The sequence below is a fragment of the Engystomops pustulosus genome, chromosome 8 (genome assembly GCF_040894005.1).
Source record: "Engystomops pustulosus chromosome 8, aEngPut4.maternal, whole genome shotgun sequence".
NCBI classification, from domain to species: Eukaryota; Metazoa; Chordata; class Amphibia; order Anura; family Leptodactylidae; genus Engystomops; species Engystomops pustulosus.
The window spans coordinates 112,808,525-112,819,421 of record NC_092418.1 but is presented as its reverse complement, the minus strand read 5'-3'; the positions used below and the strand labels follow the sequence as shown (position 1 = coordinate 112,819,421).

The 10,897-nt window shown below is 46.7% G+C and overlaps 1 protein-coding gene across 1 annotated transcript; it reads right to left on the bottom strand.

Moving 5' to 3' along the window:
• Nucleotides 1-839: 839 nt before the first annotated feature.
• MCM6 (minichromosome maintenance complex component 6) lies at nucleotides 840-10,376 on the bottom strand. Its single transcript, XM_072122246.1, has 17 exons — nucleotides 10,151-10,376; nucleotides 8,180-8,326; nucleotides 7,987-8,097; nucleotides 6,953-7,202; nucleotides 6,689-6,854; nucleotides 6,179-6,324; nucleotides 5,889-6,039; nucleotides 5,667-5,808; nucleotides 5,060-5,201; nucleotides 4,867-4,974; nucleotides 4,629-4,784; nucleotides 4,276-4,404; nucleotides 4,025-4,186; nucleotides 2,684-2,813; nucleotides 2,451-2,606; nucleotides 2,225-2,364; nucleotides 840-1,878 (listed from the first exon to the last, which is right to left on the bottom strand). The coding sequence occupies exons 1-17, from the start codon at nucleotides 10,255-10,257 to the stop codon at nucleotides 1,759-1,761; spliced, it is 2,463 nt and encodes an 820-aa protein (XP_071978347.1). The 5' UTR covers nucleotides 10,258-10,376; the 3' UTR covers nucleotides 840-1,758.
• Between the last annotated feature and the right edge of the window lie 521 nt (nucleotides 10,377-10,897).

Genomic DNA, 10,897 nt, shown 5'->3' with positions numbered 1-10,897 from the left:
CCCCATGTCTGTATTTGCACAGCCCCACACCTCTGCGCCATACATGTACGGTGCAGAGCGTGAGCCGGTTAAAGGAATGGGATGCTTTTTTGTGTGGTTGGTGCTATAGATTATACTGTGTACAACAGGCTTTCTATTAAGCCACACCTCTGGAATGGCTTAATAGAAAGATACTACAGGCAATCCGAGGGTGTCCTTCAAAGGACCTCTGTGGCTGCCTGTGATGTCATTAGCACCCCACAAATGCAGGTGCCAATGGGTGGCAGAGGGAGCTCACTCCATGGAGGAGTTAAACACCTAAACACCTGTGTGCCAGCCCAATCTCAGCAGAAGCAGGACCACATGTCCCAGAAAAAGCAGATATGGCAGACATGAAGGTGTTAAAGGAAATCTGCCACCAAGATCAAGGAGTTTAATCCAAACACATTTGCATAGAGGTGTGAGCCCCCCTGACATGGATCCGCTCCTTTTAGCTTCTCCACTCTTCTATAGCTCCAGCTATAGAGTCTGGAGCCCCTCAGGATCATTTGCATAATTTTTAAAGCCTTTTTTTGCAAAAACAAGGGCATAAAAAGCTTAAAGTAGAGCGTATCCTGCCAGGGGAGGCACACACCAGTATGTCAGTGTGCTTGGTGTACAAGCCTTCATCCTGGTGGTACTTTTCCTTTAAGTAGTGTGTTCTGGACACGTTTACACACAACAGCATGGATGAGTTTTTATGTTGTGTTTGTAGTGTTTTTTGTTGTAGTCACTATTATAATATATGAAATCGCTCTTACAAACATGATCAACGGGTGAAAAGATCCTCAGAAGCAGAAATGAATATAACTAAACCGGCGTACAAGTAAAATTGTAATGTATTCTGACAAATCTACAGCACTTACTGTAAGCAGTAAAAAAATGACGCATCATATACAGGAAACGTACAATATAAAAGATGAAAGTGGAACTCCACAAAATAAAATGCAATATTTTAAACTGTTCTTAAAGGTGAAGAATGAAACGACTATAATACACAATGATTTAAAGACAAGTGACTGGAAGAACGAGCGAGATGTTAGGCTGGGGACACACAGGGTGTAATGATAGTAGAGGATGACAAGTATTTATACCTCATGTGTCTCTGGCATCAATGTTAGTTTTCCATGGAGACATTTAAAGGGGTCTTCTCGGATTTTACAACCATTTCAAGTTCATGAAGTAGAAGCCCCCATTCAGTGACTAGAGATGGAGAACCTGACACAATGAGCAGTGTATACATGTCTGTCTGGTTCTGTGTCGCTCCGGCTCGTTCTGTGCGGTGATAGGACCTGCATAGTCATACACTGATGCCATATCCCAAGGACAATGCAAAATCTCAGAACATATTTTCTATCAACCTCATGACTTTAAAAAAAATAATAAAAAAATCTTAGAAATGTTTTCTACATTTGGCAACTTCTCCTTTAAATCAGAGAATTTTTTGGCCAGAACAAATAATAACATAACAAAAAGTTCTAAAAGATGACGTCTGCAGCAAAAACCACATATATTTCCAAGCTCTGACCGATGTGGATATAACGCCTAAAAACTTTTATGCTTTAAAAAATAAAAAGTCCTTAGAACCTAATAAAATGTGTCCCCATTCCCAACAGGAAATTCCGGGACATAAGGGATCAAATATTAAAATGTCTGAAAGCTCTAAAAAGTTTTTAGATGAAAAGTTCTGATCCAATCCCAATGTCCAGGGATTCTTAGTCCTCCAGTATCCATGGATTACTAGTCCTCCAGGATGTAGTTGGGGTTGACAACCAGGTACGGATCCTCTTCCTTGGAGCCGTCCACCTCTTCTTCTGAGCCCTTCAGGCCGCTCTGTGATAACTCAATCAAGATCTGATCCTGAAAATTAAAGAGAAACTTACAATGCCGTCTTTTAAGAACAAAGTTCTTTCTGAAAACGTGAGTTTCAAGCATCTTAAAGGGGTTGTGCCACAAAACTTATCCCCAATGCACAGGATAGTGGCTCATTGATTACTGGAGGTTTGACCATTGGGACCCCAACGATGGGAAGAACGGGGCGTTGTACATCCTCTGAAGTGCAGCTACACATACTGGACCATCTATGAGCCCTCCAGGACCGCTGACCTATAGGGCGCAGGTCCAGCGCACCTGACCCATTATGGGCCACTTCAGAGGACCATCAGATCTTCTGATCCCTAAGATACATAACAGGATCACTACTCACATAATGAACAAGTCGGTGAATCACTTTCTCGATGATTTGCTTGCGGTTCACAAGTTCTTCTTCAGAGTCTATTTCTGATTCGATCTCCTTCAGGTACCAGTTAATAAGGTCACTTCTCTTCTGGGAAGATTCATCCTCATCTGTATGGAGCAAAGACAAGGCAATTAGACCCTGACTATCCGGGGCTTATATACATGCGCCGGAGTCATGGGAGGACGATACTGACCTTCCATCTTCCGCAGCTGCAGGACCAGCAGGTTGGAGATCCTCTTGTATTCTGTGAAGCTGAGTCGCAGGGTAGGCTTAGGCGCCGGCTCCTTGGGCTCGCTGTCAGCGTGGCCGTTTATACCATTTACATGCCCGTTGGGTACTCCAGCATCACCTACAAAAACCAAAGCAGGTTAGGAGAGAGCGGAGACAAGACCAGCAGAATCCACACGACACAGGAGCGGATCTCACCATTCACTTCCTCCTGGGGCTCCGACACCTCCATTTCATCGTCCTGATCCAAGTTCACATCCGGAGTCTCAACCCGGATAATAGACTTGTTCAGTAACCGGAAGGCTTCCTTCACGTGTTTTGGGTGAACCTGTGGTGCAAGCGGAGGGTCAGGACATGAACATTTCCTTCCAAATACACAGAATGGGCTGTATTATGCTACTGACAAGTTCTGGACTGAACATGAGGCCATACTAGGAGTATTATAGGACATTTCTATCCACAGGATTGGATGGGGGTCAAAACACTGGGACTGATCCCAAGAAACAAGCTAGGATAGGGCCTAACTTGCAGATTGGTGGGGTACCTATCAGACCACTGTTCTCGTGATCTGTGGGGGTCTCATCACTGATCACTAAGTTAGGCCCTATCCACAACATCTTTAGTGGGAAAAGTTCTGGATTGAGGAGGTAGCTGCAGTTACTCCCTTCATTTGAGATAATCTGTCTACACTCGACTATCCCGTGCCGTCCTATAGTTGTGACTCAAGCAGCCATACATGTGCAACCAGATCCTTCATTCATGGTAAAAGGGTTGTGTTGTGATTAGACACTTCTCTTCCTTATCTACGGTCGTCTCGATCACTGCACTCCAACAGAGCCAGTGCAGATCCCTACTTTGGGAAGTAGCAAGAAAGCCGACAGCGCATGCGCAGACGTTCCCGCGAGCCAGGTGACATCACAGACTCTCAGGAATTGCTGACTCCAAGGGAGAGGGCAGGATAGAAGAGGATGAATAAATTTTTACATGCACAGGAGCTCCCGACACTAATTTGCATTAATTAAAACTGCAGAAATATCAATGTTGAATAGATAAGGAAGAGAAGTGCCTGTATCAGTGGGCATACAGTGAAATGTGAGTGCGCTTGGTTTACAATAAGCTTTTCTAAATGGTAAATTTCCTTTAAAAGGGCTCAAATTTGAGCTACCCTTTAAACATTGGCAATTCCCTTTTGTATGGGATCCACTGATATGATGCAGGAAATCAGGTTCCATCCTCCTGCACCTACATTAGGTTTTATCACTACCCATGTCGGCTGCTCAACATAGAACCAGATCCACTTAGGGATCAAGTTCAATGAGAAACTGGTTGGCAATACATCCCCTCTGCACCCACTCACGGAATAATCCACTATATCATATATGACAGCATCAAGGGCAGCAAAGTAGGAGACTATTTGCAGGCACCCATTAGCAAGGGGTCTTGTTCTATGCTCTATAGAAATTACAGAGCGACACAATCACTAGGAGGAGACCCCATTAAAGTTCTCCTTTGCTAGAAGTTGCTGCAGTGAATCCTCACCTCGTCGCTGCAGTGCATCCTGGCCATGGCCTCGGACAGACGGATCATGCTCTCCAGCTGTCGCACCGTGATCCTCCATGCAGATTTGGTGACACCGGAGCCGTCTCTCTGGCGCAGGCGCTTGTACTGTTCCACTATAAAATTCTCTGAGTCTTTGGAGATCTGTAAGGAAAGAAATAAAGGACCTGGTAAGCTCAAAGCAAGTAAGAAAAAGCAATGGCTGACGAAAGCCAATTTACTGGGAAACCTACTTTAGGCTTGAACTGGCGGGCAAAGAGCAGATATCTGCGGACTTCATCGAGGGTGTACACTCTGTCTATGGACTCTTCAATCCTGGCGTGGAGATCCACTATACGTCGGGCAATGGCGTAATCTGTCACCTGGAGAACATCATGTTATAAATTAACTACATAAGTTTAGGCATTTGGCGTCCATGTGTCCTACTATGGTATATAGGAAGTGTCTGTGCTATTGACACCATATATTTAATCATTGTTCTGAAACTCAATGCTATCCTATTCACAATAACTGGAAGTCATGTTCTGGAATAGTGCAAGAAATCGAATGTATTAGGAAGAATCCCCATGTGCATGACGTGTGTTACCTCATTACATTCATCAACCAGGATGAAGAAAAGGTCAAATCTGGACATGATTGGAGCAGACAAGTTCACGTTTTGTTTCAGAGACTTCGATCTTTCGTAACGTCCCCCAACGGGATTTGCAGCAGCCAAGATGGACGTCCTGGCATTGAGCGTCGCCTGGTGTAAAACAAGACGGGTCAGGGGAGTCCCACAGAGAATACGCCATTATGAGATTGACAGGAGGATCCGGACTCTTTACCTTCACTCCGGCTTTGGTGATGGAAATGGTTTGCTGTTCCATCGCTTCGTGGATCGCAACTTGGTCCTTGAGATCCATCTTGTCAAACTCGTCGATGCAACATACACCCTGGAAAGTGTAAAGGCCCAGAGGTCACCATCACAGAAACATACAGGGAGCATAGATAGGTCTGCGATATCCCAGATATACTCACATTGTCTGCTAACATCAGCGCTCCGGCCTCTATCACAAACTCGTGAGACTCTTCGTCTTTTACTACGGCCGCGGTCAGACCGGCAGCGCTGGACGCCTTCCCGCTGGTATACACTGCCCGGGGACTGAACTCCTCCACATGCCTGGGGAAACACACAATGACACCAATCCAGTAATACTGAATATTTTACATATTGTAAGACATTATCAATTACTCCATCATTGTCATTGTTGGAGATCAGGGGCTCCGAATGATCCCACCATGTCCTCTCTATACTATCAATGGACTGTGTGGCCATTATGTAATATTTATTATTATATAAGACAGTCCATGACTAGGCGATCATTTATCTGCAGCACAAAGGTCGCATTGACGTAGCGCTGATTGCTGAGGTTTACGGCGCTTTATGGTAAGAGGCTATCGGGTTTATTACAGAAAGAAATTCTTTCAGCTATAAGTGAGATAAAGACGGGTACATGTGTCTATGTATAGCTCCCTGTGATAAGGACCATCATGTAAGTATCACTTAGCGTGACATTACCTGGCGGCCATATTGTCCCCGAGCTTTAGACCAGACAGCACAAAAAGAATTCTGGACAATACTTACTTGAGGAACTGACTCTTGGCCGTACTCGGATCTCCGACAATGCACACGTTAATGTCACCACGTAGTGAGGTGCCCTCCATGGTGGTCTTAGGGACCCCACCAAACAGCATGAGTAAGATGCCTCTCTTCACCTCGTCATTGCCTGCACCAGGGATACACAAATGTTGTCACATATAAACCCACCTTTTACTATATCTAATGTATTAGCGGGGTCTCGCGTACCGTGCACAGTGGGGAAGAGGCTGGTGCACAGGTTGTGGTACAGGTTTTTATCTTGGCTCATTTCAAACACTTTCTCCCATTCCTTTGTAGACATTTGGTTCTTGATGCTCTCTGCAGTCATATCTTCTTCATGGAGATCTTTACCACCAAACTGAAAGAGAACGAGTTATACCGAGTGCTCAGGCAGTTCAGCAATAGCCCAGACAGTCTGATGACTTTCTGAATTAGGTATGTCCTCATGTTTATCCCTCTTGAGAAGGTGTGGTCTCTCCGTCCTTCCTATTACTTACTCTGGGGTTTGTAGGAGCAACATAACAAGCCAAGAAGACGAGTCTGTAGGATAAATCTCTAACTCCAAGGGCACGAAGACCACGGACTCCTTCAGCTTCATAGCCCTCAGTTCCTCCGACCCGGGAACTGGTCTCCGAACGGACACCTATGATTATTATATTATTCAATTATAACACTGGAAAGATCATACAGATTATACATCAACTACTATGTGCAGAACTTAAGGGGAACTTTTGGTGAACTGTTCTCCTGATTGCTTGGAGACCCAGTAGTAAAACCCAAACATAAAACGTATATAATAGAATTAGTAACACAGTATCAGTTTTGATATCATCCTCTACTGGGCCCCCACTGATTATCAGCAAGCGACACCCGGTTATCCAAAGCGTTAGCTGCAACAAGATTATATATATCTGTAACGACGCAGCAGCTTATACAATTCCTGGACTCTGAGACGACAATATTATGTCACATTGTTCTTTGTAGCCTTGTGTTTACTAATCAGATACCTGGAGTAGCGAGCTGAGCGACATCAGGGACGACTATCAGACACCCTGTGAAGTCACACCTGTCTCCGGCCTGACACGACTCCACAGCTTCTGCACGTAAAATTATCTCAACACTACGTGGAATACTACCACGTGGGAGCTCGGCCTGCGTCTCCTGGATCCGCACCTGCAAATACATGCAAGAGTCAGAGGAATACACCATAATATATGACGGGGTTCTCCGCTACTGCTGGACCAACACATGTCTATTACGTGTAAAGTTACCTTCTGGAAATCGACAAATCGGGACTTGTTGGTGTCCAGCATGAACCTCCTCCTGTTGGCACACACCGGGTTCCTGCAGATACTGGGCTGTGTGTACTTGAACTGCTGCTCCACATCTTTAACCAGTGTCTGACAATCCAGACACAAGAAGGTGCCGCTGACCAGCTCCGGGTGCACGGGGTGAGTGCGCACCACCTGACCGCTGATCCTCATCAGGGAGCCGATGCGAGGGGTGGTCAGCTCTCTGATCCTGTGGGCAAATAAATGGATATTGTAGGGCTATAAAGGTAGATCGGGTGGTAGGTGGATGTATGGGACGTGAGGATAGCCCTTTTTAGAGCTAATCCTCACGTCCCCGCTAGCGTAGCATAAACTTTATTGCCCTAATATGTAAATTTTATTAAGCGGCTACCGGGGCGTGGAGTAGCCGGACACGAGGCTACACGGCGCGGCTACTCCACGCCCCAGTGGCCGCTTTCCCCCGCCTACCCTGTGATCTTCGGCGCGCAGCTCCTGGCAGCTGCGCGCCCTCGTCCGAGAAGCCGGAGTTCTGCGCATGCGCAGTAACTCCGGCCTCGTTCCCGAGATCGCGCATCCTCGGGCCTGCGCTCTGCATACCTATACCAGAGCGCAGGCCCGAGGATGCGCGATCTCGAGAACGAGGCCGGAGTTACTGCGCATGCGCAGAACTCCGGCTTCTTGGCCAAGGTGGCGCAGCTGCCAGGAGCTGCGCGGCGAAGATCACAGGGTAGGCGGGGGAAAGCGGCTACTGGGGAGTGGAGTAGCCGCGCCGTGTAGCCTCGTGTCCGGCTACTCCACGCCCCAGTAGCCGCTTAATAAAATTTACATATTAGGGCAATAAAGTTTATGCTACGCTAGCGGGGACGTGAGGATTAGCTCTAAAAAGAGCTCTCCTCACGTCCCATACATCCACCTACCACCTGATCTACCTTTATAGGTAGATTCGTGGTGGTAGGTGCCCTTTAAAGGGATTTCCCTTGGTTGACCACATACCGACCCCTCCTGCTGCTTACTTGTGTCGGGTTGGAAGGTCTTGGAAAGCCAGGTAGAACTCCTTGTTTTGGGGCACATTGCTGTGATCTCTGGCAAAGGCCCTGACGGATCTGCACAGGTACGGATACACCCTGCATGGGAGGAGATCAGGATAAATGACTGGTCTACAGGACACGTCCTCAGGGGAAGGACACTAACCCCCATCGGACTCACCTGTAGAACTCCTCCTGGACGGTGGTGGCCAGCTGCTGGTTGTACTGCTCCAGGTCCTGGAAGCTGACCAGCAGCGTGTTCCTCTCCGGGCGGATCAGCTCCTCTGCGTCACTCTTGTACTTTATTTCTCCATCTGCATTTTGGAACCTGAAATTAATAGAAAAATCGTCTTATTACATAAACCTCAGCATTTTATGATTTTGCATATAACAAGCAACAAACAAGAAATCATTCACAGGTTTCTGTGTTGTTTTATGCGACATTTACCCGATGTGTAAAACTGAAATAATATCAGAGATCACAGGGCCGGGATGTCAAATTTTATTATCCATTTTATGGATTTTGCAGTTGCAGAATTCTTCCCATTATCCAGGTTCATGTCTCATTCAAATCCACAACAAGGGAATCTGTGATCTAAACAGAAAGTTGTAGGACTCTACTGCATTTCCTAAAAGTGGGTGCAACCCAACCCCCTCCCAACACCATCCTACTAATAGATAACAATAAAAGTTGGTACATTCCCGTTACAAAGTTTTATTTATCCGGCTTTTCCTGAATGTTACACTGTATCAATGTCCTAATCAAAGCGAATCCCGAGACACCAAAGATGTAAAAATAAAGAGGGTCAAAGTACGAGATGGGCAGCTGCAGCCCTTCACTGGGTGGTAGAAACTCCACTGAAAACTTGGAACTTATGTTATTGTTATGCTCTAAAGACTTTTTCTAGGAATTTGATGGCCGGGTCTAGCAAAAAGAGGCGTCATACACACCTGGCTCAAGGACTTCCAGTGTACAGGCCGCTCCTCAAAGATGGGACAACAACGAAAGTCCCCACAGAACTTATGTCCCAGAACAGACCCAAAAATTGGAAGCACCAGAGCAATGCAGGTATCAGAGTGGAGTAAATGTGTTCACCTCTAAGGCCATGCTGTCTGAATATTGTCTTAACACATGAAAGACTCAGCTACAGTACAGAGTTATAGAAAATTAGATTTTAATTAAAGTCATGTGATGTGATCTTACTGGGTGCAGAGGAGAATTGCAAATTTCTCCCAGAATTTCCAAACCACTACAGGTCCCAGTAGTAGTTGTCTAGGATGGTGTCAGTATAGGGAGGGGATTGGATCCAGGCTGTGGTTACATGACAAGCGCTCACATCAGAATGTGTCACATGTAGCTGTGATCCAATGTGACAACCATCCCAGGAGGTGGAAGAGATCCCCACCCAATGATCTATAGATCCCGGCAGTGTGATCTGGAGGATTATACTGGAGACACACGGAGGAGCTTTATTACATGCAGGGTTAGTGAGAGGAGACGAAGCAGACGACAGACAGCGGCTTTATTACATGGAGACATAACAGACACATATAAAGCAAAAGACACTGAACAAGCAGGGGCAGCAGTACCGGTGTGTGTGTGCTCCGCATGTGCACCCAATGCATGCCGCAGGTGGAATCGCAGCGGATACCATTCCCGCTGGCGCAGCATTAGGCCCTGTTCACACTTTGTGCTCATAATGCCTTCTGACACATCAGGGCAACTCCTGAAGATGAGGCTTTTGCAGCAAAAACCTCTTGCATTCAGGAGCTAGTCACATGTTGCACCCGACTGTCCAGCACAACACATGGTGCCAGAGCCCGGACACATATGTTATGCTCAGAACGCAACGATTCAAGACACAAATAAAAACGCAACATGTGAACACGCATGAAGCGCCGCTGATCTCCCACAGTGCATTGCGGGTTCAGCGATCTTCCGTGCACGGTTATGTATAGTCCGTACAGGACACGTATCTGGGTGTATGAATAGGACAAGCGTCTATAGGAGGCGCAGATCTTGACCAATAAGATTGCAGCTCTCATCGTGTGATCCTCACCAGGCGGATAAGACCTGCAATCTGATTGGTGAGCTGCCCCGCTATGGAGGCCACAGCCGGGTGTGCGGGGGACGCTGCTCCGGGACACTCACTCCTCCAAGAAGTCCTGTAACAGCTTCTGGCACTTCTCCGCCACCTCATCCCTCACTTGCTGAGCGGCGGCGGCCGCGGCGGTCACGTTATTCTCGGCTACGTCCATGACTCGGTTCTGACCGGAGAAGCCGCTTCCTGCTCCACTAAAGGGACAACGCTACAGTTTCGCGCCAATCTCGACCCCACGTGAGCCGTTTTCGCGCCACTCAAAACCAATGGCAGCGGAGGGGCGGAGCTAGTTTTCGCGCCACTGAAGAAAAAGGGGTGGATCTATGAAGGCGCCGCTAATTAACCTTTTTTCCGCCGGACAGAATTGCACTGATGTGTATTCGGGAGAGCGCCGGCTAGTGGTGGAGGCTGAGAAGTGCAGACAAGGGATTTTGACTGGAATTTACATAGATTTTATTTATTTTCTTTAAAACAGTGAATAATTGTACCCCAAAAAGGTCTGTTTTTTTTACACATTGAAGGTTAATGTGCAGGAATTCGGGACCTGTTTTAAAGTAGAGATTTTGCTGTATATAGGACAAATATGTGACAGAAAGGTCACGTACAGTTGTTTTTCCGGGCCCTGTAATGTCCAAGGGGCAAGAAACATTGAAGATGTTGTAATTCCTTATCACATAAGGGGCTCAAACCCCCAATCACAGCAGCAGCGGCCTCTGTGTGGTGTGAACGCGGCCTTACAGGTGTGTGAGCGCAACGTGTAGGCCGCATTCATATAGAAGCTGATGGTAAATTCATCC